Source organism: Odontesthes bonariensis, chromosome 1 (assembly GCF_027942865.1).
Source record: "Odontesthes bonariensis isolate fOdoBon6 chromosome 1, fOdoBon6.hap1, whole genome shotgun sequence".
In the NCBI taxonomy this organism is placed as follows: Eukaryota; Metazoa; Chordata; class Actinopteri; order Atheriniformes; family Atherinopsidae; genus Odontesthes; species Odontesthes bonariensis.
In genome coordinates, this window is record NC_134506.1 from 12284632 (window position 1) to 12307751 (window position 23120).

General features: G+C 40.0%; 2 protein-coding genes across 3 annotated transcripts in view; one reads left to right on the forward strand and one right to left on the reverse strand.

Annotated features, from left to right (window-relative positions):
• cep89 (centrosomal protein 89) overlaps positions 1-23120 on the forward strand; it is a 50494-nt gene that overhangs the window by 17959 nt on the left and 9415 nt on the right. The window contains exon 17 of the mRNA XM_075472509.1: positions 22538-22686. Within this exon, the coding sequence (XP_075328624.1) occupies positions 22538-22686 (149 nt within the window). The remainder of the gene's footprint in view (positions 1-22537; positions 22687-23120) is intronic.
• On the reverse strand, positions 2977-22669 carry LOC142385864 (E3 ubiquitin-protein ligase RNF182). Of its 2 annotated transcripts, XR_012770273.1 has the most exons (3): positions 22393-22669; positions 6780-8299; positions 2977-5142 (listed from the first exon to the last, which is right to left on the reverse strand). XR_012770273.1 is itself a non-coding variant. In XM_075472582.1 (2 exons), the coding sequence occupies exons 1-2, from the start codon at positions 22454-22456 to the stop codon at positions 7554-7556; spliced, it is 810 nt and encodes a 269-aa protein (XP_075328697.1). In that variant the 5' UTR covers positions 22457-22669; the 3' UTR covers positions 2977-7553. The 2 variants fall into 2 exon arrangements, 1 of the variants encoding a protein (XP_075328697.1); XM_075472582.1 differs by having other exon boundaries at positions 2977-8299.

Below are 23120 nucleotides of genomic sequence, written 5' to 3' on the forward strand. Positions count from 1 at the left end.
ACGCCTGTAACAATGTTTTAAAATTTTCATATTTGTAATTTATCAAATTTTGAACCAACAACGTTCGAGTAAAACAGCTGCTGTGGCGACAATTGTGCTTATATGAATTATATAAAAGCAGTTGGTGACTGATCGAAAGGACTTTTTTCCCTATATTGCTTCAGTAGTAAATCAGCTAGTCATCTCAGCTGCACTCAAATTAAAAAAACAAAACAAAAACAACTTTTTTGGTCCGCCCAGTCGCCTGACAACACTTTCGAACAGCCACTTGTAACACAAAGGGGAAAGTAACCAACTTTCAGCTTGCCAGTTTTTACTTGTATTCTGAATGAAGCTCACATCACCCAGAGCAAGATTGGTAGAGCCTTTACTCCCTCTGTAGGTAAGGCTTTAGATTCATCTTTAGCTTGTATATACTGTATGTATTTAGCTTGACCTACTAATTTTCATAATCAGTAGTCATTTAATTGGCATGTCAACATTTGTCATTTATTGGGTGCTCATCTTGTTTATTTAGATTTTATGAATATTCTGTGGTCTTCGCAGGTTTTCCAACCTCAACAACAGACTAATTAACCCTTTAATATCCCCACTGAGAAGCAATGGAAAACTGTTTCTTTTTTCCTCTTTTATTTCTTTGGGTTGAGAATAATAAAGATCATTGTTTTCTAGAAAACGGTTGAGTTATCAGTTCATAGGGAAATGAACAAATTTGAAAAATCCTGGACTTTCATAAACTCACTTTCAGTGATACGTACTGAAACCAAACGGTAAAGATGGCTCAGGCATGCAAATTTTTCGTAAGATCCAGTGCAGTCACTTAAAAATGTGCTCTGCCAAGCAGTGGATCGGGATTTGGACTAAAGAAGGTTCAAAGAAATTAAACATGGTTGTGTGATTTTGACCTTTTATAGAAAGTGAATCATTTATAATTGGAAATCATTAGCTCCACCATTTACAGCTTCATAACTTATCATAACAAACCCCACGCGAGACAGGAGGCTTCTAGGCATAAATGTGCAGTGCCCTCCGAAAAGTATGTTGATGAATTTTGGTATCTTAACTCAAGCAGTCTGGATTTTAGATCAAGGCGTTAGTAGGAGTAGGAGCAGTTCATTATGTCTAACATTTTCCCTGAGATAGCCGTGTTGCATCGGCCCAGCTTTCAGGTGTACAAAAATAACCTAAAAACAGCATGACTGTAATGACTCACAGAATGTTGACAGCAATAATCTAACTTGTTGGACCAGGTGTTCCCTTTTGCAAGTTTCTTTTTCTTTTCTTTTTATTACATATAAATGTTCAACCTTCATTTGACTCAGTTAATCAGTTGTGATCGCGGCTGAAGCCAGAAGGCATACACCAACATAAAAAACAAGACCATGACAGAAATACAGCAAAGTTTGGAGATGGGAAGTTAAAGAAGACACTCAGAAGCACAGAATAGGAGATGGAAATATCCAGTACAGCAGTTTGGAAAGTGGGAAAAAATAAAACGAAAATAAATGCAGGACAGTTTCACATCACGTAAGCAAACAAGCTGATGACAGAAAAAGCCCCAGGTCATTAGCGCTGCCAGGATCCTGATGAGGGTGCGCAAATTTGACCACATCACCCCCATCCTCAAATCTCTCCACTGGCTCCCTGTCCCACTCAGGATTGAATACAAGGTCTCCCTCCTCACCCACCAGTGCATTCACGGACATGCCCCCCAATACCTCAAAGAACTCCTCACCTCCCACCCCCCCACACGCACCCGTCGATCCGCAGCTTCGTACACCCTCAAAGCTCCCAGAACCAAGCTCCGCACTATGGGTGACCGGGCCTTTTGTTCTGCAGCTCCAAGGCTGTGGAACGCCCTCCCAGACCATCTGAGGGCCCCACAGACCACTAATGCTTTTAAACGTAGCCTAAAAACACTTTTTTTTTAGGAAAGCTTTCTATTAATTTTATTGCACTTTTTAACATTTATTAACTTGTGCCCCTCTTTTCTTTTAAGCTTGCACTGTAGCACTTTGAGATTGTTTTAATGTAAAGTGCTTTATAAATAAAATTCATTATTGTTATTATTATTATTATTATTATTATTCAAAAGAGAGCACAGGTGTGAAAGTAACACAATTCACAGTTCAGTGAAGACTCCCATAGAATTACAAAGGCTACACTTCTTATTTAAGATTCATCAATTGGAACTGACCAAAAAACACAAAGACGAATCAGAGAGTTCTGGAGAAACAGCTGGGACAGTGACAGAATGCCAGATGTGTTGAGTCACTTGTACTGGACATGATTTAAATAATTCAGCCTCACGAGTGAAACAGGAATGAGGTAGAGTTATAGTCTGGGGACATGTGGCCACTTCTGGAGTAGGACAAATGGTGCTCAGGCAAATTTTCTCAGGTTAGAACAGTCTGTCCCACCAAAGCTCTTATTAGAACCACTCGTTGGTCTCGTTATAGAGGGAATCCACTGTCAGTGTGGAGCTTTAAATGCACTCATTCAAGAATTCTTTTATATCCTGCCATTCCATAAACCACACAACCGACATATTTTGTTGTGTAATAGCAGCCCTTCATCCTCATACAGACTTTTGATAATCCCATAAATATTTTACATCATTTTGTACAGGTGCAAATCCAATTTTTAGAAGCCTATTTGGAGGGAAGGCCTCATCTCCTGTGATCTTTGGTGGTTGACTTTGCTTGCATGGTAGTTACAGTTGGTAGATTTGAGACCAAGATCTGGCAACTGCATTCAAATTTTTATGAGTAGCACACACCACAGGGAAATGTTGAAAGCATTTCGGAGATGGGGACAAGCAAGAACCCTAACAAATGCAAATCAAAACAAGAGTATCGTAGCACCAATACAGAACTGCAAAAGCAATTATGGAAGGAAGAAAATTAATAGAGACATTACAGAAGCAATAGTAAAAGCGACAAAGAAGAAAAACACATAAATAGATCAAACCGCATTTCAACATCTGTTTTTCTTTATTCTTCTTTATAGTTTCACTTTTATTCATTCACAATTCCTCTTAATGTAAAATCCTACAGATTTACTCTTTTTTTCTGTCACTTCTATCCTTGCATGCATTGGGGCTGCTGAACCTAATCAGACGGTCATCCTCAGCATATTTACATGCAGCATGTGACTTTTGCCTTTCACTTTTCAAGTGTTTTTCAAACTTGACATACTGGCAAATGCCAATGGCGGCTTTCTTTTGAATGACCAAATCTGTTCTCAGCTCTAGCTTTCAGTGATTGCCATTCACCTGTTGTACTGGTGATGTATGTTGCAGCCTCATGAATTACATGGGCAGGGATTTTGTGTTACCTTTGAGCTATAGAGAGACAGCAGATTGGGACTACATTATTCATATGCAATTAAAATTCATGCCTCTCCATCTCCAGGAAACACCTGTTAAATATTTTAGTCAGTGCATGTATAAATATAGCCAGGTCACAGGTTTGACCCGTGCTGCTTGACATCAGTGTGGGTTGACTTTTTTGCCTGCATATAAAATCTGAATATTTTCTCATTTAGCTTTTTTAATAGGTCACATTAAAAAATCGGAGCATTTGATCCTCCTACTCTAAGCGTCGAGACCCTTCCATTCCGTCTTTTATGATTAATACTAAAGAAATCAACGATTCTAGCACTCATCTTGACTAATTGTGTTATATTCTCAAGAGTTCTTTATTACTACATCTTGTCCATGGATAATTACACCAACCACTGTGCTACTTAATAAAGAAACAGTTGCTGTGAGAGAATGGATGCCGCAGAGGTATGTAAATCACACGAGTAACCTGAACAGGGTTCTTCCATAATTAAGGGCCGTCTTATACAGCGAGCAAATTGGTCATTTTCTTTTCAGATGTAAAGGGGAGGAGAGGTTTTTAATGAAGTCTACTCTACCACTCAGCGCAGAGATGAAATGCAGGGTCCTGTTGATGTCAGGTGGAATCGGCAGAACCAACACCCCACTGACGAGACCTTGTTTAACAGAGTCTTGTTAACAGGAACTCGGGCAGAAAATTAAATCTTTATCCTTTTACCTGCTGTCGGTGTCTGTCAGCACTCTCTATTTATTTATTTGATCTCTTCTCATTCGGCCTGTAGCCTTCTGGTTGTTCTGTTTAAACTGCTGTAAATAGTTAATGGCTTCATTACTGTTTGTCCTAGTGCTTGAAACAGGGTAGATATAAATGATTGCAAATCTGTGGCTATTCAGTGTGACTAATCGTGACAAAATGGGTTGTTTCATTGTCTGTTTTTTTTGGGCTGTCACTTCTTATTCACAACTGACAGCAACTTTGCGCAAGCAGACTACCATCGCATCAAGTCTGGGAAGTTTCTGAGAAAATATGGTCAATATTGGACAGAGGAGTCTGCAGAAATCATGTTGATTGGGGATGGAAAAAAATCCCACTTCTCTCTGTGAAATCACAAATAAGCTCGGCCTTTCTGTGAGTTTCATTGATTTTGAAGTATGACAGCCGCACGCTGTCTCTTTGAGCTTGATTTAACACACTACACAAGATTAACCTGTGATGACAGTGATTTTGGTTGTAACACATGTTGGCATTCAATCAGGCTCAAGCGACAGGGAGCAGGCGAAGAAATAAAGACACAAGCGTTGTATAGAAATAACTCCCCATTTATTTCATTGTCGAGCGTGTGTAATCAGTTGTGTGGTACTAAGCTGAGAGCTGCAGTCAGGTCAGTGTGTATAGAAAGGCAGGAAATAGAAAGAGGGGGCGGGTGCACAGACAGGTAAAGACACAGTGATCAAAAGAAGTTGACAAAGCAACAGTTAGAAAGTACACAGCAGCCACAATACTGAAACTACCGATCACCATATTTTCAGTTTTCTGGTTGGAGTCCTTGAATCCAAGAATTCATGTTGATGTTACTAAAGTGAGATGTACCCACATAAATATTTTTTGCAAACCAACCAAACACATCCCGACATACTGCAGCAACTGCACTCCCCGATGGCAGAGGCCTCCCTCCACAGCCCACAGTACCTAAATGATCCGCTGCATTCTGGTGCCAGATACCAGAGGACCTCCATGGGCCTGGCCCCATGTCCATTCCTGCCCTGAAACGTCAGAGCTGTTTTTGGTGGCACTAGAACTGAGACAATACAAAAAAGGTGGTTTTAATGTCGAGGCAGATTGGTGAATATAGAGTCCAGACATCAGAGAATTAACTGGACTTTCCATTATATAGAAAGGCTTTATCTCAAATAGTTTCAAAATGCTACATTTGCATTTTGATGAGAAATGAAAAATACCATTACCGGAATTTTATCATTCAGTACATGAAAAAAAAAAAAAGAATTCCAGGTCCCTCATTTATCAACATTATACACAAAAGGTTCTAAATTGATTCTCAGAGTAAAATGGATAATGTGTGTTAATACAAGAAAGATGGCATTTGTCATGTTATTTGGTGCATACCTCCTGCAAACAGACACAATTTCTGTGCATTGATAAAACTCACAAGTTCCAAAACCCTTACTGAACAATTCATATTGCAAACCTTTCTTTAAAATGCTGCTGGAAATGTCATTTCTGGATACAACTGTAGCAATTTACAATGTCTCAAAATACAAATTGGACACAACAAACTGTAAACTGTAAAGAAAAACAACTTTTTGAAACCTATAGGAAATTGAAAAGCTTAAAAGCTACAACAGACCATATTTGACCAAAGTGTTTTGTTGACATTAAAAAGGACCTGAGGTACTGGCCTGCTTTTTTTCCCCTCACATGCACAACATTGAACAGCCCGAAAGGCTTGTGTCTGGACTTGTGGCAGAGAGGAAAAGAGTGCAAGTGGCAACCCCATCACATCTGTTCTCAAAAACTATACTGCAATAGCTACAGCACTATGGCCAAATCACAGTTTTCAAGTTGTGTTGTTTACAGGATTTCATTTAGGAATTCTTGGATTGTTTTGGATTCTGGAAGTTGAAAGATTAATCCAAAATGATTGTTGTTTCCTTTCAAATATTTTCCATTCATCAGTAAATCTGACAAGTTGGTAAGTCACAGCGCTCGCGATACTCGCTTAAATGATACATATACCATCTTCTTAGATATGATATTTCAGTCTAATGCACATCTGGGACCAGTGTTTCAACTTACAAATGAACATTTCGGCTCAAAAACAGATAGTCTTACACCTTGCAAGACAGAGAGGTCAGTCGATGAAGTGCGTTTCCTTTGAACTTCCGGCTTAAATGGCAGGCAACTTGATTCTCCTCCCATTTTCTTACTGACAGCTGGTGATTATCTAAATATGCACAAAATATTCTGACAAAACCAATTACAGAGACATACTTTTATTCTTGACTATTGGAGTACTTTGAATGTGTGCATACTGTCTGCTCATAGGGTTAGTTATATGATTATGCTGATATCATAGTATCCCCATATGATATTATGTTTTATACTATTTTATAGAGCCCCTTTTTTTTTTTTGTAACCACGAATGCTCTGCACACACCCTCAAGTTTCAAATTAGTAAATCAAATCTAATATGTTTGCACTCTGGATGATATAGTACATAAAGTTGATAAATGAGGGCCTGCTGATGGTTATGTCCTTAATTGCTAAATCAAAACATCTTCTTTGTTCTTTATTTAGGGAAAATATGTACCAGTCTGCTCTCAAATGCTATGTTATACCAAGTCATATGCACAACACAGAACATTAAAAGATCACAGACATACATCACAGAAATGTTGGTATACTGTAAGCTCCTACCGCTGACAGAGCTCTTTGTTGTCTCCGTTCCCTTTGGCCAGGCTGGTGTCTGAGTTGCAACAGCAGGCATAACAAAAGCACAGCACATCCAACTCGCTCTCACTCCCAAGGTGTCTCAAACTTCAGCTTGGTCAGGAACCCGCTGCGTCAGTTTAGAATGCAAAGAGGACGTGCAGGGTTTGCAGAGCTGGTAACGTAACAGTCGTGGGACACATCACCAAGCCAATGCAGAAAATGTTGAAGATTTTCTTTCCAAAATGTACTTGTGCATATTTAACACCTGATCTTGTGGTTTACCTAACTTCAACCAAGTGCATTTATTGCCTAACAAAGTTGTAGTAATAGAGCAACCTTGTTCTATGCTAATTCTTGATAACCCAGCAACCCTTTACTTTTGGTGCCAGCAGTACATCACTTAGTGCCACAGAATGATAACTGACTACATGCTGCTGAAGAGCAGTTGCCCATGCATCAAGAAATGGATGCTAAAAGGATACACCGTACGTTCCAAACCGACATTAAGGGCTCCTGACAGAGTGGCAGTATGTGACAAGTTGGGAATGAGAACATGTTGGCACGACATTGAAGATATTTAATCTCACTGGTCCTTTATTTACATGAAGAGCACTGATTGCAAGGCTTGTTATTAAGCCTTTGAAGAGGAGGATGTCATATTTAGCTTAGAGCTTTTTATCTAACAACAAAATACACACCAGCTCCACATTTCTGCAGCTGACTTTATCCCTAGCCCTAAGACCACTAGTTAGTATCCTCTCAGCCCCTGGAGGAGCAGTCACACATGCCCTGACACAGACACTGGCAGAATCCATAGACCAAGCAAACTGTCAGGCTCGATGGCACAAGGCTAACGCATACAATTCCGAGAGTCACTTTCTGGATCACCAACAAGTAGATTCCTAGAGGCAGTGAACCAAAGTATAAGAAGCCCAGCAGCCAGACCAGAATGCGTGGGACATGATTACAGAGTTTGGACAGGGCGTCATGATCAACAGGTCCGTTTGAGCCTATGGATACGGAGTCCAGGCTCTGCTCCGCATAGACGTCAGAGCTCCCATTTCGGCTTGGGGAGCGCTGTGAGTCCCCCTGCACCTCCATTATGGTGATGACCAGACAGTTGGAGGAGTCACGAGATGGGCTGGAGGAAGAGAAACTCTTTGGGGTCAGGACCACCTCCCTCTTCTGGTCAAAGCTGCAGGACTTTTCTCGCATTTCTAAGTGTGACATGATGTTAATGTCATCAGGCAGGGCTGACACCTGGTACTCTGTGATTTCAGTTTGGTGTCGGCAAAAGGGGCAGGGGATGCAGCCTGCTCCGTCAGCAATGTCCAGGATTTTAATAAGGCAGCGGGCGCAGACCCGATGCAGGCAGTCCAGGATCTTAGGCTTCCGGGTGTGTGCATTGTAACGCTGGTAACATATTTTACATTCTAATTCCTCTGGAGGAGGACAGTCTTTCTCCTCTAACTCGGTCTGAGGGCAGCTCATCTTCAAGTCATGTTCTGGGGACACATGGAAGCAGATTGAAAAAGAGAATTAGAGGGGCAATTAATAGCATCTAGTTGAGTATTACATGTGATTTCAATATTGAGATAAATACAAGAAGAGACTGAAACAAGAGGACGTTTCTCTGCACAGCAGGAAAAGGTCAGGACTTTGCCTTCTTCTCTGACTCTGTGTACCCGCTGGTGATGAATGATTTATGGTTTGGGAGTTTGAACAGGGTGTCATCCCAGTGCCCTTTGTGGCAAAGCAGAAACCTGTCGTGTTATTGATCTTTGGGGAGAGGTGGTAGGGGGAGCTGCTTCTTTGACATTTTTGTTGATTCTGTGTTTTTGTGTAGAGTACAGCATAGTTGCAGCTGTTAGATAAGCCCGTGAAGTGGGAGCTTCATTTTGTAATAGTAGTTTTTTTTAATTTTCTTTAGTTATTCAATTTGTGTAAAAGTTATGTTCAGATTTTCATTTGGTCTTTTAGGAATCAATGGGATTTGTTGAGAAGCATTCGTTCCAATTGTGGAGTCTGATTAGATGAACGTCTTAGCTGGTATTGATCTGTTCTTGCAACCAAAACAAAAAAAAATCATGAGATTGAACAGAGAAAATGGAAGCTTTTAAAAAACTAATAAAAAGAAATGAATGACAAAAATCCAAGTTGAAAGTCATTATGACTCGACTTCATCAACTTCTCTGACCTCACTTGTATCAACTACGGCCGGCGCAACTTTGTGTCCAAGCTATCGATACAAAACAATTATTTTCTTCTTTGAATTACAAATGGTTTCCTAAACCATTATGTACTGGTCGTGAAGTCCTAACAGGTTGAGATCAGTTACCATCACAGAGAAGCATGAAACTGTCGGTCATCATTACTGCAGCCAAAAAGTTGGAAGTAAGAGTGCGAAGACGTCAAACGTTATTAGGAATGAGTTTACACACTCAGGTCAGTCCCTTTATTGTTGCAGTTCCCTCCTGCAGGTTCTCTGTAAAAGATAATTTTAAGATTTCAAAATCCTCACAAAATAAAACTACAATATGCAGCAATGCAGCACTTAATTTTTGCCAGGCTTTTTTCCATTTTATGTTCACTCTTCAATCAGCAAACCGTGACATAAACAACCTTTTTATTTGTTTTAAAACTTAATAAGGCGTAATTATTCAGTAAAGTGGTGTTGCTTCGTGTTCCTAATGCAGGATCCAAGATGCATCAAAGCATTTTTATTTTGAGTACCTTTGAGTACTGGGATTGTGTGTTCTACTAAATGTGTCACTGTTTAAGGTTGACTAATTCTGTCTAATTAAAGAAACTTTTTTTTTTTTTTTTTTTAATTAAAGATAATTTTCCTTCGGTAAGCAATAATTCGTAGCATTAATTGTCTAAATGTCCTGGTGCCGTGAGTTGGTAATGAAGTGTTACTATGATACTCTCATAGAGGTGATAAAACGGCTTAAGATGAGACTAAAACTTTTCTGATGGTGGTAATATGGTGATGGAATGGCCTTTCTTTGGTTGTTTCCTGTTGGTCTGGTAATAATAATTACGATGATGATGGTGAAGTTGTAACCTGTTAGTAAAATGGTTCAGAAACTACTAGGTAGTAAAATTACAATGGATCACACTCAAACCTCCCTGCCTACCTGCAACCTCATGAAGAGAAAACCAATATTTAGGCATTTGCTGTTGTCGCCCATGAAGAAATACCACCCAGTCACACACTTCAGCAGTCATTTAGATGATGAAAATAAAACTCACAAACTTCAAGAATTCGTGTTATTTTATCTTTTAGCTCCTGGTGTTGTTATGCACCCTGATGATAAGTCAAACTGATAATTGTACGTAAGAAAGATGCTTGAAAGCACCTCAGTGGGCGTTGCTCCTAACGTCCAGTGCAATTGGAAAGTAGATTGAAGGATGAAGGTAAACATACATCTGTTGAATGTTGTATTCAAAACATGTCCAAACAAAAAATCCGCAGATCACTGGCGAGCATTTTTTACTGTGTTTATTTAGAAATAGAAAATAGAAATCGAAAATACTTTATTCATCCCCCAATGGGGGAAATTCAAAACAAACTTTTTAACAGAATTCTCTGAAAAATCTCCTACAGAGTGAAGTCAAACTACAGTGCTGAGGATATACAGTATATTGCACGCAAGAGGCCAAATGCTTTCAGCAGGTCTGTCACTTTCATGAGACCTTTTCATATTCACTTATCAATTTTGTACAAAATTGTACCAAATCTATCTATCCATCTATCCATCCATCCATCCATCCATCCATCCATCTATCTATCTAGTGTTGATGGTCTATTAATACTGAATAAATAAATGTTTATTTTTACAGTTTCACCTTCTGAAACAGATTCAGGGCTCTTCCAAAAACACTGCCTTCTGCAAAAAAAATGCAACATGCATCTTAATTTTCTACGGTTTAACTCTTTCAGTTTTTCCTGTCATCGTTTGTGGGAATGAAATGAAAAATAATAAGGCAGATGCTTTTCCACGTGACAACACGAAGATGCTGCTTTTGGTGTGCTTCAAGCTATAAAAGCTCATGCTCGCCCACGTGTAGAGCACCCTCCCTTTGCTTGGAGTGTGGGAGACAGCCTAAGCTTTGGCTGTTTGGTGTGAAATAAACAAATAAATAAATTGGCAAATAAACTAAAGATCAAGTCCTTAGATCACTACTTCTAGACGCTTTGCATTTCGGCACTTTTAGGTCTCTCCTGTCCACATTTTTGCCTCGGCAACAATGTGTTCAACATGAAAGAGATGTTATAGAGACACTGGTTATTAATAAAAGAAAAGAAAAGGGTTGGAAATGCCATAGTTTGAAGTTATTTCAAGTCCGAGTGTTTAAGCATTGTGAGGCTATTGGACATGTGAAGGTGATCCCTCCAGAAATCTGTATTACTCATATGCACAAAGACAGTTGTAAGCCAGTCTATTTAGAGTGCCAGCTCATTAGGTTGGACTGAAAGTATTCCCAGATCGTCAGTCTGCTTTGGTCCGTGCACAAGATCATTTGCAGCTGTTTGTGGTGTGAAGATGCTATTATCAGACACTGGAAAGTGTTAACACATGTGTTACACAACATCTTGTGCATCCAGTATAATCAGTGCCTCTTCCATTATTCATTTCTTTCAAGATTGCGGGGGACTTTTACATTTTGTAATTTATTCGCCAAATGTGGCAGTCAGCAAGGTAAGCATCAGGTTCTTGAGATAGCAAAGATAGACAATTAATAATGAATTAGTAAAGGTTGAAACATCAGAAGAGCACTTTCATTAGTCATCATTGCAGTGACTTGGTTCCTTTTGTTGCCTCTTACTTTATAACTATATTTGGACATTAACAAGTCCCCCTCCCACCAAGGGAGCTATATAAAGAAAAGCCAGTCATCCATTCATTCAGGACCATGAAATATAGATTGAATAGGTGAATGTTGCTTTGGCAAATGCCCAGCAGGCCTCTCTGTGACTAGCTGACTGTTAAATATTTCAGCAACAGGTCTGTTGCATTAAAAAGCCCCCTGAAACGTGTCAGGGAGAAGAAGGTGCTTGATCAATGCCGGCAGCAGAGTTGCCCGGGGCTCCACTTTAAGTTCGAGGCAAAAAATAAATGTGGTAAAGAAAGAGTATACACTGAGCTTGTGCCAGAAGATAATTATTTCCTCCTTATGCAACATGCATTGGGTTTTAAAGCTATCCTGTGAAATGGAAACATTCACCTTTCCATGAAAAAGGTTTTCATGTGTCACTAAGGTCTAACAGTGTATTTCATATCTCAGAAAACATTTGTAAAGCCTGTTAAGAAAGCTTTGCAACATCATCAACACTATCTACATCAGCTTGTTTTTGTCTTTGGGTCAGGGTTAGCTCAGTGTTGTCCTTTATAACTTACTGTCAGAATGCATGACAGGCGCTTTGTAAGAACGAGTTTCTAATAATAATAATAATAATAATCAATTTAATTTGTACCGCACTTTTCATAGCAAAATCTCAAAGTGCTTACACAGTTGAACTAAAATCAAAAAATAAAATCAACATCATAAAATCATAAAATCATGTGGAGGCAGAGTAGGCTTGCTTAAATAAAAAAGTCTTCAAGCCTCTTTTAAAATCAGTCAGTGATTGTGGAGCTCTCAGGCAATCCGGGAGGGAGTTCCAAAGACGGGGGGCAGCCACAGCAAAAGCCCGGTCTCCCATGGTCCTTAATCTGGAGCGAGGAAGGTGGAGTAGGTTGCATTCATGTGATCGTAGGGATCTGGAGGGTGAGTGTGGGGTGAGAAGGTCCTTCAGATAATCCGGTGAGGTTCCGTATAAACACTGATGGGTGATGAGAGCGATTTTGTATTGAATTCTGAAGGTGATAGGAAGCCAGTGGAGATCATGCAGAATAGGTGTAATATGGGCCGATTTACGGGCCCTCAGAAGGATCCTGGCTACGCTGTTTTGGATAAATTGGAGCTTCTGAAGATGTTTTTTATGTATTCCAACAAACAGAGAGTTGCAATAGTCAAGCCTGGAGGAGACAAAGGCATGGACGAGGGTCTCAGCATCAGAAAAGGAAAGAAACGGACGAATTTTGGAGATGTTGCGAAGATGAAAAAAACAGATTTTAAACAGATGCTTAATGTGGTTTTCAAGTGTAAGATGGGAATCCAATCTAACTCCAAGATTTGTAACTGTATTGGAAAGGAGGATGTTTTGTCCAGCAAAGAAAACAGTCGTCAAAGTTGAAGATTGAACCTGGTGAGGTGTTCCGAACAACATGGCCTCAGTTTTGGAGCAGTTTAACTGAAGAAAGTTCTGATTTAACCACGTCCTTATCTCCTCCAGGCACGTAGTGAAGGCATTGAGAGGAGGCGATGATGATGATGCTCCAGTTTTAACGTATAGTTGAATATCGTCGGCATAGCAGTGGAAGGAGATGTTATGTCTATTGATGATTTGACCCAAAGGCAGCATATACAGGGAAAACAGCAGGGGCCCTAATACTGACCCTTGTGGGATACCGCAGGAAACAGAGACAGCCTGGGACTTGGCCTTGCCAAGGCTAACACATTCCAGCCGATTGGAGAGAAAAGATCTAAACCAGTCCAGAACAGTGTCACAAAGACCAACCTCCACATGAAGACGGTGTAGTAGGATGTGATGATCCACCGAGTCAAACACTGCAGTTAGGTCAAGGAGAACAAGGAGAGAGGTAGACCCAGTATCCGCTGTCGTGAGTATGTCATTGGTAACTCTCAGCAGAGCGGTCTCAGTGCTGTGAGCAGAACGAAACCCGGACTGAAATTTCTCATACAGAGAGTTTTGTTGTAGATGGAGCTGCAGCTGAGCGGCAACAGCTTTTTCCAGCACTTTAGACAGGAAAGGAAGATGAGAAATTGGACAGTAATTAGAGAGAATGTCTGGATCCAGGGAAGATTTGCACGTGTAGATTCTACATCTACACGTGCAACGAACCTCTATTATCCAACTCAAACTTTGTGGTCACACTTTCCATCACAAAGAGCAGCGAACACCACTCATTCCTAAGAGAGCCTTAAGCCTATGCAATATATTTTCAACTGACCACTGAATGTTGAATGTGTTTTCTGTCTGATGATACTCTTATACAAAGCGTTTAATCACCACAGTGTGTATGAGAAAACCCAAATGCAGATTCAGACTCACAAGCAGACAGATGAAGACAATAAGCAAACTTCTAATGCCAAAACTGAAAGCATTGCAGTGGCAGATTGAGAATGGAATAGCTTAAAAGATAAAACAGGTAAAAAAATTTAAACCTGAACATTGAAATATGGAAATGTACTGACAACAGACTAGAACAAATAGATAACAGACCAAAAGAAACCATTAGACTATGACACAGTCTGTATATTCAGATGTTTCCAGAGTTAGCTGCTGAATTGTACAGTATTATATTTTAATGTAATACATGCCCCCTTTAGACCCCACTGCTGATACACATACTGTATAGTATACAGTATTTTTATATATATATATAGTATGTGTGTGGCACATGATTCTTAATTTGTGTTTGGCACCTCAAGGTGAGACATATACATCCCCCACCCTCCAACGCACGCACACACGCACGCACACACACACACACACACCTTCTCTTCTCCTCTCTGTGTGGATTGTTAAAGATAGCACAGCCCTGACCTTTGCTGTTACAATGTCTTCTTTGTTAATATTTTTGTATTGATCCAAAGCTTTCAGAGCTTTCATTCTAATTAACAATGAATAAGAGTTAAACAGCAGCAGGTGAATATTTAAATATATATATGATATGCTAAAAATACATAAACCGTACTGTCTTTATTTATTACGACAATGTTTGTCAATACTTTACAACTGCATTTACAAAAAAAAAAGAAAGTGCTTTGATCCAATTAACAGTTGCAAATATTAAAGTAGAAATAACTTGCAACTATCTACAGTTTGTTACATTTTATTATCATTGACGTCTTAGACAGTTTCTCAACTTTTTGGGAAACAAAACTTAATGTTTAACATCTGATGTGACATTTAGTCACAATGGAAACAATAAAAGCACATGGAATGTTTGTCATTTAAAAAAAAAGAAAAAAGGCTTAAATGCCTTTATCGATTGACCCTCCAAACCCTATTTTTTTTATATCAATTTTAAAGATACCTCTTTGACTCAAAGGGAATTTTAGTAGTAATAATAATAATAATAATACATTTTATTTATAACGCACTTTACATTTACAATAAAATCTCAAAGTGCTAAAAGCTTTTCAAAAGCTGACAAGACTAAATTTTAGAGCTTGATTTATTTCCCTAAAAAAACACAATAAGTTATTGGTTTTCCAGTCGGTTTGATAGCAGTACTCCTCGACATGAACCATACAAACATCTCTGGATTACTCGATTGAATGTAGAATCAATGTTTCAGTCTGATAAGTCTTAGGGCAGAACAACACTGCCGCAAAAATCTTTTTACTTTTTGGATACAGTGGGTACCTGCTATATTTATCTCAACACACGATCACTCGTGTGCCTCTATACTCCATAGTCTGCTAATTGACTTTTGAGATGTTGCCATATAAAGAGATAAACAGGAACTCTCCATTCTTCAGCTGGGAAAAAGAAAAACAGGTGGATCTAAAGTGGCGTGTTCGTTACGAACAATACCCTTGTCAAGATCACATTTGTCAAAGTGTTTTCTATCATAGGGAGCAATTAGTTTGACTCATGTCAGGGTACATTGGCTCGGTCCTCAAAGCTCCCAGTCCTCTAATGCAGGGAAAAAAATAGGACGATCTGCAGTACTGACAGAGCCCCTATAATTCACACATAAGGGTACTATAAGGTCCAGAGTCAGATGAAGGAATGACTTTATAGTCCAGCACTGATTGTAACCTGGTGATTATCATAGCACCAATGCAATTAAAAACGCTGTCTCTTATATAAAGTACCTCTCACTGTGACTGTCTCTGCTCAATAATGAAGTATGAATGGGTGGCCTCAGTTAGCTTCATATTCTTGTAGAATATTCACCCTGATGAAACACAATAGGGGCATGATTGCAAACTCTCCAAAGGCTCGGTAATATCTGAGGATGAACAAATCTTCCCATCATAGCTTCAGAATCTATTGGTTGTACTGTAGCCTCTTCGACAGTGTCAATGAAGCAGAAATCTGTCCAAAGAGTTTGTTATACTCGACTGGCGTACACTGACTGATCCAGTCACGGTTATGTAAGTCCAGTACAAGTTATAAAAATCTTTGAATGGCACGGCATGGTTGACCGAGCGCTACTGATTCGTAACAATAGACCCTGGGTTTGAACCAATCTGAGCTTTTGTTGCATGGTATCTGCACGTTCAGCTTGTGTTCTTTCGGGATGTACTTTGCGGGCATCAGGTTTTTTTTTTTTTCCTTCCCCAAGAACCAAAGACTACAGTTTCAGAGTAGCGCCTCCATGTTTCCCAGTAAAAACACTGCCCCTCTGCTGTCCCTGCACACTGTGTAATTCATACACAACAGCCATAATCAGAGTAGTCACATCCCAGTTTTTCGCTCCGCTACGTCCTCATCGACATGTAGAACACATAACCGAGACAACTTATCAGTGCAGCAGAACTTGCTGTAACAAACCGCTGACGGTAAGCACTACTAGGCTGCCAACATCTCAGTGCTGCAGAGATGCAGGGTATAAAATTCACATGTGAAAAATACTCAACACTGTTATTCTGTCACACATCTGCATCATCATGCACTTGAAGAGAGATGATCAAAAGCACGAGAAGAGACACGGGTGACTAAACCATGTTTACGGCTGCTTTAATACAATATTACACAATGTTCTCTGTCTAGCCAAACACATATCCACCTATTAGCTGTATTTGTCTGTCCTGCAGAGGGTCAGAGTGAAAAAGATGTATGACAATGCACACATTTCTCTCTTTTTTTTTTTTGTACATGTTCTAATCATCAGAAAACTGAAAGCAGCTGATGCATCAGCTCTTCCCTCAGATACCAGTCAATCAAAACCTTTCAAAGACCAAAGAGCTTAGCGAGGCCCTCCAGTGCCAGTTGCCGCATTCAAACCATAATCAAAGGACAGCCATGTCTCACTCCAGAGCTGATGAAGCTACATTTGTTAACGGCACATAATCATCTAAGTGTCACATAAGCCTAAATATTCTGGAATGGCATTTTATGTTGTCTATGGTTTTGTTTGGAGCAGCGTTGATGTGGCAGTGAACCCCCGACATGTTTTTGCCTAACACTTCACCCTATCTCTTTTTAAAATGTTTTTAATAATTTCTAACCTTAAACCTGTATCTATCAAATACTAAACTTTGTATAAAAACAAAAAAACTTTAGAGAAAGATGTTGCATGAGAGTCTTTGGTTTATTGCCACCGGCCATCCCATCCCACCTCCTTTGAGACAGGTTGTTTTGCACCAATTTTGTGGTCAAATGAGGCAAAAATGTTGCCGTTTTTTGTTTTGGCATTCATCCCTACAGTTATGTGTGGTTAGGATTTGTTTTTTTACTGATGATGTTTTTCAGACAAATGGTAGGGCTGCCTTATCAAACTTCATGGCATATTGAAAAAAATATATTCTGCAGGTAAACATCAGGCGGTCTGCAGACAAACGCAGTCGTGTACATCCAAACAAATCGGTCAGAAATAATTATCACAAAACAACATGTATATTTTGCAGTGGTCCAGGCAAAATCCCAGTGAGCTTGTTAGCAATTGTTTGACTGTAAGATTTTTGGGCAACATGATATCTTTCAAGAAAAAGGAGAAAACAACAACACAAATGGTTAATTAGTTTTTATTTATATCTCCAGCACAGTGTCATCTTAAATCATCTCCAAAAGGAGTTTTTTTTTTTTCAGTCACGCTGTCTCACAGTTTTAAATATTCACACGTTGGAATCAGCCAGATACACACAGAAACCAACTGTTGCCCCTGAGAGAGGGCCTGCATAAATGCAATTTTCTCATGGCCAAACCAGTATTAACACAAATCCTCTATAAATCTCCAGCACCTAAAAGAAACCATACAACAGTCATTGACAATCTGTTACTGGAAGTGTCTCTACTGTAAATACATGCCTCAATTACAATGTTTTGCTCCACTTCTTGCCTGCAGCAGGTGAGCCGGTTCCAACCCTTCACTTGCTGTATTTTCTTTCGTTTCACACTGCCTTCCTTATGTGCATCAGCTGGATGGATGTGGAGTCAGCCCAGTAGAGCAGAAAATGCTCATTTGTTTATTCATGCACTTACTTGTTGCATTTAATTGTTGCTGCAGGGAATTCAAATCAACGTTTATTTTTTTCAAATTAAGGCATTGGATTAAGGGACATGATGTTATTGAGATCTTCGAGTTTTTAAAGGCAGATGAGAGGAGGGTGTTTGCACCACGGCTTAGCTCTGCAGTCAGCCCGTAGAAGTTGCACGTCAGCATAACGGAGCACGCGTCTGTGCTTTGAGCAGGTTGTAACACTCAGTGGATCAACTCCAGCTGGCTTTGTGTATGGACAAAGAAGGGCACCAGGTAACTGGTCAATGCACAGAATTAATTGGAAAATGCTGACTCACTCTCAAATACAGTACAATGCACCATAATTATTCATAGTTATTGTGAAAAATAGAGCACAATCATGAGTGTTTTAAAATCCCTGCCATTTAACAGGAGGTCCCTGTCTTATCTCAGAGTGGAGTTTAGTTCACTGCTACCTGGTAATTTACAGAAACAAGGCTTAGACTGATAGGTAATCGAATCTCATTCTCTGCATTCTGCACATTGTGCTCCATGATCATGTGTATGCTGTTCCTTCAACCCCTGTGCGACCATCTCCTGACAGACATGACTGCTCGGCGGTCGTGCTTATCAGCAGGTTCCAGCTATGCCGCAGTTTTGACTGCTTCACAAAATGTGCGCTGTCGAAATAAAGATGCCATCGACACACATTGTCTTATAACCTGGAATTCTGCTTTTTGTTTGACATGATGGACTGTCACGCATCTGATGTTATCAGGCTGCAATGTGAAGAGTTACTGTACATGTGGTGGTCTGTCGTGACTCAGTGTGTTAGCACTTTTGTTGACGCTGTGTGGAGAAGGTCAGCAGCCCCCTGGGCTGCAGCTAGGAGGGGGGTTGATGATTCGGTTTTGCGTCTCTCGGCCCAGCTTGTTGTGAGGGCTAAATGTCACTGCTTCAGCTGGAATGATGCCGCTGCCCTCTCGCCTTTTGACTCTCTGATTACGATTCCACTACAGACAGCACCAGTTCCATCCATTACTGGTCACAGCTGGGAGTTTGCATGTAGGCTTGGCAGAGAGATGAGCCCTATTCGGGGCTTAAGCTCTTAACTGGCCAGATTCCTGGTGTGTGGGTTCTTAGGTCATCTCTAAACATAATTGAATCTCTGTCAACACAATGTAACAGGGGTTATTAATGCTTCAGTGTTGGTGGTTGTTTGAGTACGTTTTGTAGGAGTTTCACATAAGAATTAGAGATTATTATAATATGAAGACAGCTCAGTTTTTTTTTAGAAATGGTTGTTTCCTGTAGCAGGGCGGAGTGGCCTGTCCCTGGTGCAGATCTCTACAGTTAAATATGTCAGACTGCCACTGGGTGGTGGCTGATGACATACAGTATGCTGCTAATAACCACATTGATGATCTTCTGCAGCAAGAGATTACCTCTGCAGGTTTAGGAGGGCATCTTTGCAGCCTTGTTTTGTCTATCTCTTCAAATTGAATAGTTGTACTACTTTGTTGTTGTTCCATACTGCGTATGCTGCCGCAGTAATAGTTGTTCTTACGCTCTCACTTCTTTTCTCTCGCAGAGGCCTGCACTCACCAGCTGTGCTCTCTCTTTGTTTTTAAGATGTCAGTTAATAAAAACCATTTCAGATACTTTATCAGTCAGATCCGCTGCTTGCTGCTCTATTAACCGTTCCATTCACAGCTTGCATGTTTGCCTCGCTGAAACAATGCTCGTCATTTCTGGCCTCATGTGAAGACATCTAACAGCTACGCTGGTGTTGGTTGAGTGAAAACACGGCCTGTGAAGTGTTAGCAAATTTTAGACTTGTGATGCTCGGGATCTATTCATGCTTAAAAACTACAAATGCTTGCTAAAAGAAAGATAAAATGGTGACAAACAGGAATAAAAGGATGTGAATGTCGGGAAAAGACCTAACTGTTTCAAATCAATCTGATTTTGGCTGAAAGGTAAATAGAATGACCTAGTTTGTCTGTTTCTAATAAGAATTTTTTGGCTTTATAAGGCAAAATATCAAAAACCTTGGTCTTCCTCTGCTGGAAGCACTATGTTAAAAGATAAGATGGGTATGAAATGATGTTTTTGTAAATCGTTTACTCTTTGTGAGAGTCAAAGCCTGTACTGATGTTTTACTTATTTTGCATTCTAATACTGTGTCTCGTCTCTCAGAGTGCACTGCTAACATCAAAATCTAAATTTAAAAAGAAAAAAATTCAAATTTCTTTAAATTCCTAAATTGTAACGAGTGAACATCCACTGAGGACCACTGGCAGTCTCAGTCTCATTTTAGGCAGCAGTCTCGTCTAACTTAAGCTGAGCTTAAATATTTAATAAAGTCAACAGTGGTGTTTGATGGAAATATCTTTTTTAAATTATATATGCTCGTAATTGTTTTGGCCGTTGTCAGTTTTTGCTTCTGTTTTTAATGCAACAGACCTGTTGCTGAAATAAAAAAAAAGGAGAGAAATGAACAAAACTGCAGTAGTCATTAAGCTTACATAAGAATATGGTGCACTTTTGTTTTCTTCATCAATACCTGACGCTCTATAGCCGTGTGGACAAGGGATTACAATGGAAAACCTTTGTCAGGCACTACAGTACAGAGTTACATTCACAAATGTCACTTAAAACTCTCCTGTTCAAAGAAAAAGCCCTTTTGTTCGCCTTGTCCAGAGTGTTTGTCCACTTGTCTTGGCTCACAGGCATCTGAGATGGACCATCACACAGGGGACAAAATGTAGCGTGTGGGCAGAGAAATCTGTACCCAAGATCTTTTTTTTTGTAAGAAACGAATGCAATGTCCTCCAGACCAAACGAGAAAAGAACCATCCAGACTGTTATCAGCAACCTGTCCAAAATCTAGAGTTGGTGATGGCTAGGGGTTGTATCAGTGCCCTTGGCTAAGCTCATTTACACTTATGTGATGGCGCCATTAATGCAGAAAAGCACATTTAGATTTAGAGCAAGATATGCTGCCTTCAAGATGGCATCCTCTTCAGGGACATTTTTCAGCACAATGCAAATCCATATTTGAAAGAAAAAGAAGGTACTGGACCGGCCTACGTACAGTTCTGGCTTGTTCTCAGCAGAGTGTGTGAAGAAATTCTAAACAAAAGAAATGTGACCTGTGTAAACAACAGGTCTTTTAAGTGTTGTGACAATAAATGGCAACATTAAAAAGAGGCAAAGACTTCACCGTCACAACTTTTTCTGGAATGTCTGATATCCAGGGAGGAATGTATATTAACAAATAAAATGGAGTGGACAAGACAAAAACTGAGGTGGCTTGGGTTTATTTTGTCTCCAGTGAAATAAAAGTCGAAGTTTCTTTTCTCTATTTTGCATGCGTTTTTTCTGTCCTTTCCCATTTTTTTTTTTTACCCTGATTTGGGGCTGCAGAGTGACCATGCAAGAGTTAAACTAAACTAAAATCACGTCAGACTTCTTTATAATGCCATATAATGGTGTCCAATTTCAGCAATCAGAAAACTGAAATCAGTCTATTTTATTCAACACCACTCATATATGATTGAATGCTGTTCTCTAAACGGAATCCGTCCATGCTTAGTGCTAAAACAAATATAGATCAGACAATCTTGCTCATTTTGAATCTTTTCATCAGTTCTTGCTTTTTTTTCTGTGTACGATAGGCAGGAGCTTTTTAAGCTGCTCCTATAAGAAATGTGTCACAACCAAATCCAGGCAAGCCACCGATTTAGTGAGCCATTATCATGTAAAGTGAAAGAGTCAGAGCAACCTGTTTGTTTTACGCTTTGCCAAGCAGACAGAGTGATCAACTCCTGTATACACACACACACACACACACGCAAGCCGATTCAAGTTTAGCACACACACCATCTGTCCTTAGTCAGACCTTGTTTTTCTCATCTCCAACAAATTGTCTCAAACTGCAGAATCCAGAGCAGCAAACACACACACACACACACACACACACCCACAGACATACACTCAGATATGTCTCGCATAGTTTTTCTTTGCGTTACCTTTCTTATTATTTCTCCTTCCTCATGACATTTAATCAACTGGTACATATTATAACATTTTTTCCACTTGTATGAGTGTGTGTGCTACACTGCCAGCAAGAGTTCTGAACAGTCAGCAGCTGTTGAGCTGCTGATTTGTAGACACAGCAGCCCAAATGTAAGTCTACAGTAAAACTAACGCAGTGCTCGCCCTCCACACAAACCCCACAAACAGTAAAAGTAAAGAAGCAGGAGTCTTTTGAACAGAAGATCTGCAGATTAGTGTTTGTGTGTGTGTGTGTTGTTGTTGTTCCTCACCTCGTCCCCGTGTGTGTGACTCCCCCTCCTCCACTCCACTTGTCTCTGCTGCGCTGTCCTTCATGTAAATCCACCTCTTTCATAGCAACACTCCACATCTCATTCCTCCATGCATGTGTTTGTGTGTCTCAACGTGTATGTGCAGGTGTACCGGACGCAGGCGTCAACCAGGCTGGCAGCGCTGGAGGAGGCAGGGGAGGGGAGGACGGCTTCTTACCGGAGGGAGATCCTTCACCTGCAGAGGCTGCTGCGAGAAAGACAGGAGGCTGAGGAAAAACTGCTGCAGTCCAAACGGTAGGAGGGGTGCGAGGTGGAGAGAGAGAGGGAGAGGGAGGAGAGGGAGGAGGAGGCAGGCAGGCAGGAGAATCAGAAAAGGAGATGAATAGCGAGACAATGTATGAATGAGAGGTGCTGGAGACAGAGAGGGGATCAGGCTTGTTTAGTTATAAAGGAGGGAAGAAGAGAGGGAGAGGCAGCAGAGTACCTACATGTTTGTAGGGCTGCAGAGCACCAACAAAGCATTTATATACTAAACCTCGCAGAATATTTTTAGTCGAAGATATATTATATATACTTATATATTTGACTTAATTGAAGGGAGATCAGAAACAAATCATTCAGAAAACAAAATATGATTTTATTTCCAGGGTTATTTATCTTTTTTTGTTCTTTGAGCCCTTGCATACCGTACTTAACTTGGTTGCTAATGATTCGATTTAAAGAACAAT